This window comes from Notolepis coatsorum, assembly GCF_963971535.1.
Source record: "Notolepis coatsorum genome assembly, chromosome: 9".
Lineage (NCBI taxonomy): Eukaryota > Metazoa > Chordata > Actinopteri > Aulopiformes > Paralepididae > Notolepis > Notolepis coatsorum.
In genome coordinates, this window is record NC_140173.1 from 129060868 (window position 1) to 129076702 (window position 15835).

The 15835-nt window shown below is 41.2% G+C and overlaps 1 protein-coding gene across 1 annotated transcript in view; it reads left to right on the forward strand.

Annotated features, from left to right (window-relative positions):
- Nucleotides 1-15835, forward strand: part of ryr2b (ryanodine receptor 2b (cardiac)) — a gene marked incomplete at both ends in the record, with an annotated part of 396550 nt that overhangs the window by 190520 nt on the left and 190195 nt on the right. Inside the window, 3 exon segments of the mRNA XM_084321996.1 lie at nt 3165-3385; nt 7458-7548; nt 7742-7882. Of these exon segments, the coding sequence (XP_084178122.1) occupies nt 3165-3385; nt 7458-7548; nt 7742-7882 (453 nt within the window).

Sequence of the window (15835 nt, forward strand, 5' to 3'; positions counted from 1 at the left end):
CCTCTTGAAAACGAATATTAAACAATTCCCTTTATCCTTAACTCAATCAGCGCCAGACCCGAGGATAGTCGGGTTAACTCGCCAACCGTTCAGCGCCAGACCCGAGTATAGTCGGGTTTTCATTGTTATTTCTTTTATTGGATATTTTTATTAATTTCTCTCACACGGACCTCAGGGTTACCATAGGGAACCACTCTGAGATTGCTAGAGTGCAATACCGGCCGCATCCTGATAGGTGGCAGTATCGGCCACCCTTCGAAACCTTTTCTTCACACCCGGTGTTACGTTTAATTCACTCCGGGCACAGTTTTTTTGGTCAGGCGAGTCTAGCGGTTCACTCGATGGCATTGAAACGCGGCCAATGCCCCCGATGCATGTGTTATGGTGGATTATGTTGGCGACACGCGATGGACACCAATACTGGAAATCGCAATCAGACAATTGGAATATTCTTTTTGGGGTACCTCCTAGTGAAGGTAAGGACTATATGACATCAATCATGCTTTGATCCAACCATGATTTCACATTGATCGCAACGACCATGTGTAACGTACTCCAGAACGTATGCCGTTGGTGACGATCAAAGCATCAAAAAACGACCCCCCCCCCCTTTCATCCATTCATGATGAAACATAATACCTATTATATACATTTGATTTGGAAATAGTAGCGTGTCCAGGCGAGCAACGCCAACGCTTTTAGTAAAATTCTCGTATTCCTCCATAGTGCCGTTGTATGGAATTAGCCAGGATACATGAAATAATTTATTCTTTTTCACATATTGAACGATGGATAGTTGATGTCAAATGTGCCATAGTATTGTATCCATAGCTATAATATAGATATAGCCCTGCAAACACTGCCATGCAGCCCTCTCTTAGATTGGTGGCACAGTAGGAACAAATATGCTCTAGGCCTGTGGCGCTGAATGAGTTAATTGGCACACCATGAGATGATACATTAGACTAGGGCTGTCCCCGACTAAGGATTTGGATAGTCGACTTTGATTGGCCGAAATTTGCCGATAGTTGACTGGTAATCGACCACCGCCCTGAATGCAAAAAAATATATATTATTTACTTATGTATAAATGTATCATTCCATTTGGGCTGTGGGGGGTGCTTAATGTCTGAAGGAGTCGACTGAAGGCTTCTTGTCCTCTGCAAAAGCATGCAATTGGTCCACTGATGGATACATCTTGATATTCTAGTCTAGTGTGTTCATTAGATGGGTGAAATCCTCTTTCAGTGCCTCTGTGCCCGTTTTCTTAGGCAGTTAGCCTTGCTAGTATGTGCGCCATTAGCGTTAGCCACGCTTCTAGACCTCTTTGCTTTTAGAAAAAAATATTATAATATATATATTATTTTTTCTTTTTTGCATTCGACTAAGAGGTTGGCAGTCGACTACGGCTCTTTTCGATCGATTAGTCGACTATTCGATTAATCAGGGTCAGCCCTACATTAGACAATGTGATGGTCTAATGTATCATTTCATACCTATGTTGGATGAACTTCAGATCTGATCCATTCGGCTCCTTTTGTCCATCATTGGCACCTTCCTATGCTATGGGAATGTAAAGTACGATATGGAGTAAGTAAAGATGTTCTGGAAATATGTCTCTCATACCATGTCCAGTATTATGAACGTCCCCCACTCACTGTTAGTACTGCCATTGAATGACACCTCTTCTATGGAACTCACTGCACGTGACAGTAGGCCTGTCATGATAACAATTTTTGTTGGGCTATATATTGTCCCAGAAATAATTGCGATAAATTATATTTATATTTATATGATATAATTATAGTATTTTGCTGCAACTAAAGTTGGCATTTCAGGGCTCTAGATTGCAAACAAAATGGTCACATAGGCAACTTTCCTCTTTTGGGGAAGTGCAGTTCATAATGACTTAGTAGTAGCACAGTGAAATCAAATGGTTAATTAAAACAAAGATGGAGTCATGTAATCTATTTTGAGATAATATTTTGACATATTGCACTGGTATTGCTTATCTGTCTATTAGTTGAGCATGCCAGGTATGTCTAACTACAGCCTGTAATAACATTAGGCGACTGGTAACTTTGCATCGTCTAAAAGAAAATCCTCAGTCGAGGAAACGGCGTGGATCAGAGCTGAAACAGCTCATTCATTGTGAAGACTGTTGCCTATTTCAACCCATTCAAGCAAGCAAGTGCCAAAAGCTGAATAAGGGGAGAGCTGAGGGAGAAATGTGCAGCCACTGAAGGGTGTGGATAATGACACCGGAGTTTCTACTCTGTTTCATTCCCTCCTCACTCTTTAAGTCTGATGCCTGACCTAAAATACTGAGGCTCTCCCGACGCTTTCCACCGTTTAGAGGAAAATGGAGGAGAATGAATGGTGGTCATTCAGTTGACATACCGGCTCTTCCACATTATTAATGGGCTCTCCTCTCACATTTGGCTTAGACCCAAAATGTTCCCACAGTAAAGCTGTGGAATGCGGCTTTGAATCAAAGTCAAATTTATTCTTCCAAACTTTCTTGCTGAAATTGTGCGGTCAACGGGGAAAAACACCTATTAGCGTAACACGTTATCTCTACATTTCACCTGGCCGGTTCACTGTTGCGTGCTGTCCACTCTGTGTGTGTGTGTGTGTGTGCATGTGCGTGTGTGTGCATGTGTGTGTGCGTGTGCATGTGTGTGTGTGTGTGTGTGCGCGCGTGCGTGCGCGCTGGAGGAACTGCCGCTGAGCCCCTCCTCCCACAGAGAGCGGTCTGAGACGAGAGGGACAGAAGCAACACGACTGGCTAAAATGTTGCCGTCATTCTATGTAAACAAACTCGCATGTAAACGGGCAATATTGAGGTCCGCAAAATGACAGAGCTCATGTCCATTATATTGTACAATAAGATGATATAGTAATTATCGCAACAGCTAGGCCTATGTGACACACACACCACACACTCTGTCAATAAAATAATGGCTTCTTAGCTTACAAGGACATTGTCTAGATGACTTTTAATTCAATGAGGAGTTTATGTCCCATTTTGACCTCGGCTTGCATTTCTGATAGCAGCCCTTTTTATCGACGGGCATAGATCTGGCGGAGATGTGCGCTCTACTGAGCGTACTCTTCTAGTTTCTGATTATGGATCACTTGACTTGCCTCTTCTCCTCTCACAGACTGACCTTGGCTCCACTGACATGGCCCTGGCCCTCAACAGGTACCTGTGTACAGCTGTCCTGCCCCTGCTCACCAAGTACTCAGATCTGTTCTGTGGCTCCGAGGGTCAGGCTGCGCTGGTGGACTCGCTCCTCCAGGCCGTCTACCGCTTGTCCAGTGCTGTGAGCCTCACCAAAGCCCAGAGAGACTCCATCGAGGACTGCTTACTGGCGGTTTGCAGGTAGGGGCATAATATAGTCAGGAGCTTTGTTGCTGAATACAGCGCCTAGGGTTGTGGTGGCGCTTCAATTCCCACTGCAGTCATTCATACTAACACATGTATGCAGGTGAGGGCTATCATTAATTTGTCAGCACTGCTCTGCTGCACAATAAAGTATAGGATACTAGGGGCGCCCAAGTGGTGAACCATGTAACGCGCTGCGTCGCGGCACGGCCGACCCCGGTTCGATTCCCGGACCCGGCGTCATTTGCCGAATGTCCTCCCCCCACTCTGTCTCCCGTTCTTCCTCTCTCTCTCTCTCTCTACTGGACTGCCCAGTAGTAAAAAGCGATAAACGCGAAAAAATAAATCTTTAAAAAAAATGAAAAGTATAGGACACTATATGTGTTTCAGAACAGTGTTTTTATACGTTTCTGTTCCATTGCACCAAGATCAGATTTGATGCCTGGGTGTCAAGGCTGCCATCAGAAAATCTTGAAAAACAACATGAAAATGTAATAAAAGTTCCCTTCCAATGACCTCATCAACATTCAAGCCTGGCAAGTAAATCATGCTCTCTCATCCCTGGTCCTTTGCTATATACCTAATCAATCCTAATGACTAATATTGTGACTGGTGGTGATGATCAGAAATAAATGTTTTGAGGAAGGCTTTTTTATCAGAGGCTGCCTTTTAAAATGGTGAAACAAATACATCTGCCCTTCTCCCTCTCCACACGCACGCACACACACACACACACACACACACACACACACACACACACACACACACACACACACACACACACACACACACACACACACACACACACACACACACACACACACACACACACACACACACACACACACACACACACACACACACACACACACACACACACACACACACACACACTTCTCTCCCAGTATATTGAATTATAAATGGTTTAGTTGTGGTAGTACTACAGTATACTGAATTAAACATGGTTTAGCTGTAGTAGTACTACAGTATACTGAATTATAAATGGAGACGTAAGGGCAAGAATAGGAAAAGCAAGAGCAACATTCAACATGTTAAACAAGATATGGAAAACCCCGAAACATCAAACTCAACACCAAGCTCAAAATCTTCAACTCCAACGTCAAATCCGTACTGCTACTGTATATGGCTCTGAAACCTGGCAAACCACCACTAACATCATCAATAAACTGCAGACCTTCATCAACCATTGTCTGAGACCGACGTATCCTCAGGATCTTCTGGCCAAACACAATCACCAACATCAAGCTGTGGGAATGCACCAAGCAAGAATCAGTGGAGGTCCAGCTGACCAGGGGAAAATGGAGCTGGATTGGGCACACACTTCGAAGACACAAAACCGGAATAACCAAACAGGCATTAACCTGGAACCCACAAGGCAAGCGAGGCAGAGGAAGACCCAAAAACACCTGGGAAGAGACACTGAGCAGGAACTCTAGACGAGGAGACTGACGCGGAAACAGCTGGAGAGGATGGCTCAAGACAGACAGGGGTGGACACTTTTCATCAATGGCCTATGTTCCGAAAGGAATAAAGTAAGTGTAGTAGTACTACAGTATACTGAATTATAAATGGTTTAGTTGTGGTAGTACTACACAGTATACTGAATTAAAGATGGTTTAGCTGTAGTAGTAGTATACTGAATTATAAATGGTTTAGTTGTAGTAGTACTACAGTATACTGAATTAAACATGGTTTAGTTGTAGTAGTACTACAGTATACTGAATTAAACATGGTTTAGCTGTAGTAGTACTACAGTATACTGAATTATAAATGGTTTAGTTGTGGTAGTACTACAGTATACTGAATTAAACATGGTTTAGCTGTAGTAGTACTACAGTATACTGAATTAAACATGGTTTAGTTGTAGTAGTACTACAGTATACTGAATTAAACATGGTTTAGCTGTAGTAGTACTACTACAGTATACTGAATTAAACATGGTTTAGTTGTAGTAGTACTACTACAGTATACTGAACTATAAATGGTTTGTTGAGGCGGCTGGGTGGCGCAGCGGACATTGCGCTCGTCACCAACGCAAGAGACACCGGCTGCCTCCACATGTATCGTAGGGGACATGTGATGCAAGGCTTCTATCCCCCCTACAGCCGACCAGTGGGGGGCATATGTGAGCAACGTTCAAGACAGGGGAGGGGAGAATTGGCACGGCTAAATTGGGATGGGAGAAAAAAGAAAAAAAAGGAGAAAAAAGTGGATAAAAAATGTGTTTTGTTCATTCACTGATTAATGAGACACCATTTTCAAAATGACTGATCAAATCTTTTTTATTTTGTTTTTCAAACATGAAACAAAACATCTCACAACACAATAATAATAATAATAATAATAATAATAATAATAATAATAATAATAATAATAATAATAATAATAATAATAATAATAATAATAATAATAATAATAATAATAATATAATAATAATAATAATAATAATAATAATAATAATAATAATAATAATAATAATACATAAAGAGACATCCCAAAACATTAACTTAACACAACAATGATTAGACAATAAATGAGACAGACCGTACAGTTAACATCCCAAGCCCCCTCCATCACCACCCACCGCAGCCACGATCCCCAACCCTCGAGGGCCCCGAGTCCGGCACCCCAGCGAGTCATAACATCATGCCTCTTTAACACCACGACTCGCAGAGGCCCCGAACCAAGGGCCCCCCCCCACCCTGAGCCTGTGACCCGATACACATGGATTCTCGCTCGCTCACTCCCCCCCCCCCCCCCCCCCAGGACCTCAACGTGAGTCACATCCCCAATGCACTATTTAGTAATACAAAATTTCCAAATGTATATGCGTTCTTTTATCTTTGCAACCGCTGCTAACCAGATCGCGATATTCTACTCATTAACCCCTATAACCCGTGCAGTGGATATCTCCAGATAAATCACATCAAGATAAGTGAGAATCCATACCTTCGGGCATAATTTTTCTTCAATGTCCTCGGGCAAGCCGTAAATTCTAACGTTGCACCTTCTATTCCGGTCCTCTAGGTCGGCGATCTTATTTTCGTAAAAAAGGAATTTATCTCCAATCTCCGAGATCTCTGTGGAGTTGGTTTCAGTTATGACCGCCACCTCTGCCATTCTTTCTTCCACTCTAGATAGCCACGTGGTCGCACTAGCTACCTCCTCCTGGAGCGAGTCCAGTCTGTTGGTTAGCTGGAGCATGCTAGCCTCGAGCTCACCACGGAACAAAGACCTGATACATTCAATGTCCACCTCATTTAATGTCCCCTTCTTGTTCGATATTTGTTTCGTCATCTCTGTGATGTATTATGTGAAAGTATGTCGTAAAATTAACGTCGTAATTAATATATAAGTGAAGTGGTCGCGGAGCTCTGAAAAACTACGACGCCATCCGATCTGAGCGTAAACCGGAAGTCGACATTCAATTAATTGATACAACTCCTGGTCCTTATAAGCAAATGTGAAAATGTGCCTATACAAAAACAATTTAAATGAAAATAATGAATAAATAAAATACTTCAAAATGTAATTATTACTTAGTAGAGTTAAAAAGACACAGGCATGGGGCGGCTAAGTGGCGCAGTCGGCAAGGCGCTCGCCACTAGTAGTGGAATATAAAAAGAAAAAACACACAGGTATATAAAAAAATCACACAGGTACAGTATATAAAATAAATCACACAGGTGTATAACAAAAGCACACACATAGCCTATTACATTTCATGTCATTTTTTAAATATGAACAATATACAGTATTAATCAGCTTATAAACTAATTTTGACATGTGATTAAATCAAGTATTTCTGAGCCGTGTGGTAGAATGTATTATGTAGAATTAGAATGTGAAATGAATGCAGCGGTTATCACGTCACAGCAGGGTGCTCGGCACCCACTTTGGGAACCACTGACCAGACCTATAGACCAATGATTTACAGTCTACCTGCTTCTCATCTATGGCACATTCAAGTTGCTTAACCTCCTCACTCTCTTCATAAGTCATGACTTTCAGCCGGCATCATTTATTGCGTTTGTGTGTGTGTCCTCAGTAAATTCCGTCCGTCTATGATGCAGCCTCTCCTCCATCGTCTTGTCCTTGACGTTCCACTGCTCACAGACCACACCAAGATGCCACTCAAGGTGGGCTGGTTGCAATGTCAACGAGACAGACAGATTTGCGTCTGGCTTATATATATATATATATATATATATATATATATATATATATATATATATATATATATATATATATATATATATATATATATATATATATATATATATATATATATAACACTATGTGATACTGATCCATTTGCTATCTGCACACCAGCTGCTGACCAATCACTTCGAGCAGAGCTGGAAATACTACTGTCTAATTGGCGGATGGGGGAACCTGGGTTCAGCCTCAGAGGAGGAGCTACACCTGTCCAGGAAGTTGTTCTGGGGATTGTTCAACGCTCTGGCAAAGAAGGTATCAATAAAAAATTATTCACATCTAATATTCCTTTTTTTTATTATTCTTTTTTTTCAACTTGCCTTTGATGCAGCTTTGCACTGTTGCATCATATAATTATATTGTAATACATAGGGCGGTCAAATTATAGAAACCTAGATACATTCTCTCATAAGTTTCATTTAACTATATATATCTAAATATCTGTTTGAATGGTGAGATTGAAGTGACAAATCTCAAAGAAACCCCAGTGTGAATGTTTTATTTGAATGTTTATTTTAAGGGCCACATGAGACAATATTGAGAGCCAAGGTGAAAGGTCAAGGGATCCTTTTGAATATGGCCATGCCATTTTTTTCCACCTCAAACTACATGTACCCCCTTTCCATTAAAGGACAACTTTGGTATTTTTAAAGCTGGACCCTATTCTTCCATCATGTGGGGTCTAAATGAATAATGGGGACAACATTTTACCAATTGTAATTGGTCCAGTATTGAGGGAGATCGCTTCAGCCGGCAGCCACACAATTGGCTGCAATGTAATCACACGGTGCCAACCTGCACATCAAGATACATCTACTAAAATACCTTATTTTTGGAAGAGCTTATTTCGGATTGTCCTTATTTGTCTGACAGCATTATGTAAAGTATCCCTACAGAGATAATAACGTAATTTCTTTTTGTATAGCACTTTTCATACAGAAGTTTCAGTTCAAAGTGCTTCACAACAGTGAAAAATACAGGCATAAGTGAGCATAAAAAAGATAGAGAGGTGGTAAGGTAAGTCACAGTGTTTCACATTAGGATCTAGCATCCCAATAGGCTCTCTGTTTACAGTTTCATTCAGTAATACAAATAATAAAAATAGAATAGACTAAATCACAGTGTTTCACATTAGGATCTAGCATCATAATAGGCTCTCTGTTTACAGTTTCATTCAGTAATACAAAAAAAAGTGGTTTGATTCAGTTAAAAAATAGGCTAAAAATAATCAAATAGAACGGACATACAACAGGGTATAACATACAACGCATCAGTGAAAAGTAAAAAGTGTGATAAAATAGTTCAATACAAATATAACAGAGCAGTGCATCGCTCTTAATCAGTTTTGAATTACAACAGAGCAGCGCTCTTAATATTACAGTGCATAGGAGGCAGTGAGATGAAATTAGCATAGAACCGACACATGAATTTGATAGGAAGTGTAATACAAGTAGGCAGGGTAAGACAAGTGCAGGTAAAGTACAATTTGTGTCAGGATGTCCCTGATGTTTCATTTAAATACCTGAGCAAAGAAATTGGTTTTAAGCTGTCTTTTGAAGATGTCTAGCGAGTTGGCTTCCCTGATGTTTTTGGGCAGTTTGTTCCATAGTTTTGGGGCGTAGTTGATAAAGCAGGGCTGTACGCTAAGCTTTTTCACTAGGGGCACAGCTAGCTTTAGCTAATTACATTACCTCCACTCTGTTTCCAGCAGGTCTCTCCACTCTTGGAACAGCATTTTTCTTTAGGAAAAGTTGCTTTGGTCCAGTAGTTCTTCTCTTGGACTGGCAGTAGTCATCGGGGTAAAGATTATCGCTACAGACCCGATGGTCTGCAAGACGCAGTGTACGGACACTCGGACAGCAGTCTACAATTTCATTTCAACCTTTATTTAAAATCGTAAGCATCTGAGGTTTCCCTCATTTACAGAAACGACGATTGTACAGTACATAATAAAAACAATATTCACAGAAATTTAAACACCAGAGTAAAACAAATTAAAAATGTTTAAAAATAATTTTAAAATATCAACTAAAACAGTTACAGGTAGTCACACAATGGTCTGAAATCATACATTTAAACATTCCAAGGGAAGGGAGAACCTCCAATTTTAGCGTGAGTTGAAGGACATTCCATGAGTTAGAGGCATCAAAGGAAAAGGCTGACTTCCCTAGCTCAGAACAAATCTGAGGAACCCTAAGAACCATCCAGTCATTCGATCGAGTTGAATAGGTTCCAATATTCCAATTTAACAGTGAGGAGATATAAACAGGTTGTTTACCAATAAGGGCTTTAAAAATAAATAAATACCACAATCTATTTGTATAGCATACAGTAAGTAGCCACACTTTCAGCGTGTCCCTATCCAACAAAGGTAGTCTATGAAAACTGTGCAAAGTGTGGCTCGTAATTTTCTTGATACAATTTGGTAGCGGCACGGTGGTGTAGTGGTTAACACTGTCGCCTCACAGCAAGAAGGTCCAGGGTTCGATTCCCGCTTGGGGACCAGGTTTCCATGATGCCAGGTACTCAGGTGGGGTATCTCCCAGGCCTTTGTGTGTGGAGTTTGCATGTTCTCCCCGTGCTCGCAAGGGTTTCCCCCCCGATAAGATTAGATAAAATGGAAAAACATGCACAACAGATCGCTAACACTGTGGCGTCCTTGACGAAGACGGACAGGAGCACTTGTATTGGTCCCCGGGGCACGGCTCACGTTGACGCCCTATCTGCTCCCGGCTGCCCATGGGGGGAAGGACAACGGGATGGGAAAAGTGCAGAGAGACATTTCATCGGCGACTCAGTGCATGTGTGTGTGTGTTCCTGTGGGTCGCCCATCTCGCGTGTGTGTGTTAAACTGCATGACAAATAAAGACTTCTAGTCTAACTATTATTATATGTGCAAACACACAATTTTTTTTTTAATCTTTTAGATAACACAGCGCTTTCTGTACTCCCAACAATCTTCTAATCTTCCTCACCAGCTCACTCAAGTTTCCACTGTAACATTACTCTTCCTGCAACAACTCGCGCCTCGCAGGATTTCAGAGCGAGACTTCTGTTTGAGCCAGACTGTAGTAAAAGAAATTGAAGAGTCTTCAGACACTTATAAGTCAGTGTAAAAAATATGCTCTTTTACATTGCAGCCCGTTATGGGTCTGGTGGCTGACGCAATCTCCCTCGATATCGGACCAATTACAAGAAATGTTGTCCCTATTATTCATCTAGACCCCACATGACAGAAACATAGGGTCCAGAGTTGTCCTTTAGGCTTTAAGTTGTCATTTAAGCTAGCATGACGTTGTTGGTAATTACATATTCCTCACAATCCCGAGTTTCATATAATATCGCCGGTTTCGCGATGGCTTAAAGATTCCGCCCGCTGTCGCTTGTGAAAGCCGGTGATGCCTCTAGAAGATTGTAATCTTGACCCGTCTCGCCGACAGGATGCCCCGGTCTGTGAGTACTGTAGAAGATAGAGTTCTCCTGAGACCTCAAGACTTGGGAGTTTTTCATCATCTAGTATGAACGGTGTCATTAGTTTTTCAATTAGTTTTTCAGATTGAATGAACATAGGACAGATACAATCAATGTAAGTGAATCTTCCCAGGGTTCATTGGAAGGCTACACAGAGTGGTGATAAGCATGTTGCTGAGTCACTGATGGTTATCTGACTCAGCCAGACCTTGAACACATTAAAGACCTGGGTTCAAACAAGGTGGCTGCGGTCCCACATGGGGCCAACATCAAGCACAGTATGCAACATTTATGGAGTAGAAGTAGGGTTGCAAAATGTCAGGAATATTCAACGGGAAATTTTCCATGGGAATTAATGGGAATATATGGGAATTCATGGGACAAAAAATACCAGATCATAAGCACTAAGCAGACATAATTGCAAACCCTAGAAATATAAATAGAAAACAACAGTTTACTTGAGTTGCACACATTCATTTAGTTATTGAGAATTATTGAGTTTGAATATATCCTGATGTCATCAGAGGATGCTGAATCCTTCTGTTTAGTTAATTACAGCACAATTAAATTATGGACATGGAAATAGCAATCTCTATTGCAATCCCTATTGCTACTTTTTCATCAACATCATTGAGCTGTAATTAGCGCAATAAAAGGGTAAAGTGTCGTCTGATGACATCAGATGACATATTCAATAATGCACTGCATTAATGTGCAATATCGCCAGGATCCTCCGTAGAGGACATGTAAGAACTCAAATGGATCAGAGCGGAATACATACATGCATACATTCATCCAAATATGGAATATGACTCTGATATTTTGAGCTCCGAGCCTTGACATTTAGCCTTTATCTTATTTTCCTATACCAGCGCTCGTTTCCCTATGCTTTTTCTTTTGTTGTTGTTTTTACTTCTTAGCTCTATTCTATAATTTTTTTTCAAAAATGTTCTTTTATTACACGTACAGTATATGTATACCAACTATTCGCCTGTTTTATTCTCCACCCATCGATCATCCATAGCAACACTATATTATCACCAACATCCAAGTTGGGGGATCCCCCTTTGAACAGCCCTTCTAAGGTGTCTCTCCTCCACATCGCCTGTGGTGCTTTTTTCCTATTGCTATTGTTTTAGTGAGTTTTTCCTTACCTTCATTGGGGAATGTCTGGGAGTGTCACATAATTAGATTTTTGTTCTTGATTTATTGTGACGTTTCTTCTTGACTTGTTTAAAGAAGACTTGTACAGCCCATGGGGACATTACCTTGTGATTTCAGGCTTTACAAATACATTTGATTTGATTTATGATTTGATTTATGGAAGAGTGCTCTGTGCAGGCAGTAGGTTGTTATTCTACTGAATTCCCATTAAATGCAATGTTGAAAATGACCTGTAGGCTATATGTGATGGAGGAGTGCAATGCAAATTGAATGCACAGTGCCGGGTTGCAATTCAACCAATAATAATAATAATAATAATAATAATAACTTTTATATAGCGCCTTTCATAAGACCCAACGTCGCTTTACATAGGGGGGGGGGGTGACAAATTAACAAACATAGAGGACAGACACAACATATACATATACATATAGAGTGAGAAATTAGGGGTTAAAGGCCAAGTTGAAAAGGTGGGTTTTGAGCAGTTTTTTTAAATGAGTCCAGAGTTGGGGCGGTGCGGAGTTCTGCAGGGAGGGAGTTCCAGAGGGTGGGAGCTGCCACACTGAAAGCTCTGTCCCCGAACGTCCGCAATCTGGTTCGGGGGATGGAGAGCTGACCAGTGTCCGTGGATCGCAGGGACCGTGACTGAGTGTAGGGGTGGAGGAGGTCAGTGAGGTACTGAGGTGCCAGAGCGTGAAGGGATTTGTAGGTGAGCAGGAGGGTTTTGTAGGTGATGCAGGATTTGATGGGGAGCCAGTGGAGGTGGATGAGGGTGGGGATGATGTGCTGCCAGGGTTTGGTGCGGGTTAGAACCCTGGCAGCTGAATTTTGAATGTACCGAAGCCTGTCCAGGGTTTTGCTTGGGACCCCGGAAAGGACCCCGTTGCAGTACTCAAGTTTCAAGTTTCAAGTTTCTTTAATAGTTGTCATACAGAAGTACAGAATACTTTCATACAAAATGCTTCTTACTGTTACGCTCCAGAGACTGTGCTAGACAAGATAGTATCAAATAACATAGTATAGCATGTAATTTTAGAAGAAGAAAATGAGGTCACAGTGTTCGGTATAGACATATGTACAATGTTCTGAGTTACCATATAATATACAATACTATGCAGTGTACTAATGTACAGTACTATCTAGTGCAAAGCAGAAATGGGATGAGGTACAATTTAGGTACAATTTACAGTAAGGTGTACGAGTTGTAGTGCAATCCTTCATCAATAAATATAAAGTGTGGGGAGTGGGTGCTACAGTGTGTTTGTTTAAAGTGGGTGTGTGCTATAAAGTGTGTGGAGTGGGTGCTACAGTGTGTTTGTTTAACCCTTAGAAGTCAACGGGGCCTATTGCTCCCGTGGGCGGAGAACAAAATAATTAGAATCTCTCACAAATGCTCAGGAAGTCCCGTTTTTCAAAAATCTGTAAAAATAGCACAAAGACAATTTCGAGTGCATAATAGTGTAATCTATATGTATCCTTACTTGCTAAACATAATACGACTTGTAAATATGTTTAATTCTTGCTCAATTGTATAGTTCTAAATATCCCTGTATTCCCCCGAAACTACAACGCGTCACGTACATGCACGCGCGCACACACAAACAGCGCATAGGTGTTAATCACTGAGTGATCTAATATGCATATTCTTCAGCGCGAGAGGGGGGGGGGGGGTTGTGTTTCTCACTGTCTGTCTTTGATAATATAATCTGAAGAGGTCCTGCATTATTATTATTATCATTCTCGAGAATACACGCGGACCCGACGGAACGTTAACTTATGAATAAAAAGTAGTCTAACATGCTTTTCATCCTCGCCCGTGTATATACCCACGTCGCGCTAAAACATCAACTACTGTATGAGTAGAGACAGAGTGCTTGTGTGTACGAGTTATGATGAGTTATCTCGCAGTTTTCTAGAGTAGAAAGGTGCGCCCAGTAGAGCACACACACACACACAGAAGGAATTTCTTGTACAGCGAGTTGGGCGTTTTATTTATTTTATCACTTGTAGGCTACCATAGCGAAGGCTCATGGCAGCAACGTTAGTGGTTGAAAAAACGTGATTCGAGAGTGATACCAAGTGGAAGGAAATATATCCTGTCATCAGTGCGTATAGCAGGTATCCTCGAAATTCTCCGCTATCTCCTCTGCAAGCTCCTGTCTGTCCGCCTGCACTGCTCCAACTGCCTGTGTCTGTCTACTGCTTTGGTCCAATCATATTCAGAGTCCCGTCAGAATCCCGCCCCCCCACCCACAGTCTGCGAATCAGAGGCAGAGTAGGGCGGGTCTTCACGAAATGCGTGTTGTCTCTTTCAACGGGTTGGAGTCAGAGCGAGAGTTGACAGCGCATATACAGGTAGTCTAATCTGCAGGTACTGTAGCGAGTAGCATAGTTTTGCCAGCAGGCAGTTAGTAGAAAAATATGGCATGTTCAAAGATGGCCAGTAAAATAAAAGTCAACAGTGAAAATCGCTGCAATAATAATTCTTTCTTTCTTTCTTTCTTTCTTTCTTTCTTTCCTTTCTTTCTTTCTTTCTTTCTTTCTTTCTTTCTTTCTTTCTTTCTTTCTTTCTTTCTTTCTTTCTTTCTTTCTTTCTTTCTTTCTTTCTTTCTTTCTTTCTTTCTTTCTTTCTTTCTTTCTTTCTTTCTCTCTCTCTCTCTCTCTCTCTCTCTCTCTCTCTCTCTCTCTCTCTCTCTCATTCTAGAGAAATACAACCACAAATTGTTATTGGTTTGCTTCTTTTTCTTACAGTACTATATATACTGTACTTTACTGTATATACTGTACCATCCACTGTACTGAAACATCTCAATATAAGTAATCATGGTATGCTGCAAAAGGTGATATGGTATGTGATATGGTACAGTACTGTAAATACCATCTCTCTCTCTCTATCTCTCTCTCTCTCTCTCTCTCTCTCTCTCTCTCTCTCTCTCTGGCTTTATTGAGGAAGGGCACACCTCTATCAGCTGAGTAACAATGTTCATCAAAGTGTTGAGTGCTACAGTGTAGGTTAGTATATTAGGACAAGTGCATACCTACATGTATGACCTATATCTATCTACTACTTTTGGATATGAGCATTTTTTCAATACCCAACTATGTAGTGGCCGCTTGTCGCTAGGCTAGGCCTCCTGCTGGGTCCATTCACTGGAATAACAAAGGAATGACTGGGCCTTTGCTCCAGGTGTGAAATGGTTCTAGTGACAATGATCACATTGAATTCTGGGAGTGTAGTTCTCTCATCAGATAGCTGAATGAACTTGGATCTAGTTCAAAGTCCTATACTGAAAAGGTGTTAGGATTTTACCAGAATGTTTGATAGGACATTGATTGAAAACTATCGTCTCAAATTTGACAATTGATGGCTTATTTTGAAGGTATGAATCTGTAATTTTATATTATGTAACAAAAAAAAGGGGGAAATTCTCAGGAGGAGGAGCTATTTAGGTTAGACTTCTAAGGGTTAAAGTGAGTGTGTGCGTGTGGATGTGTGTGCTATGTGCGTTTGGTGGTTGTTGTTGTGTAGTGTTCATTCATTGTTCGTTTAGCAGCCTGATGGCCTGGGGATAG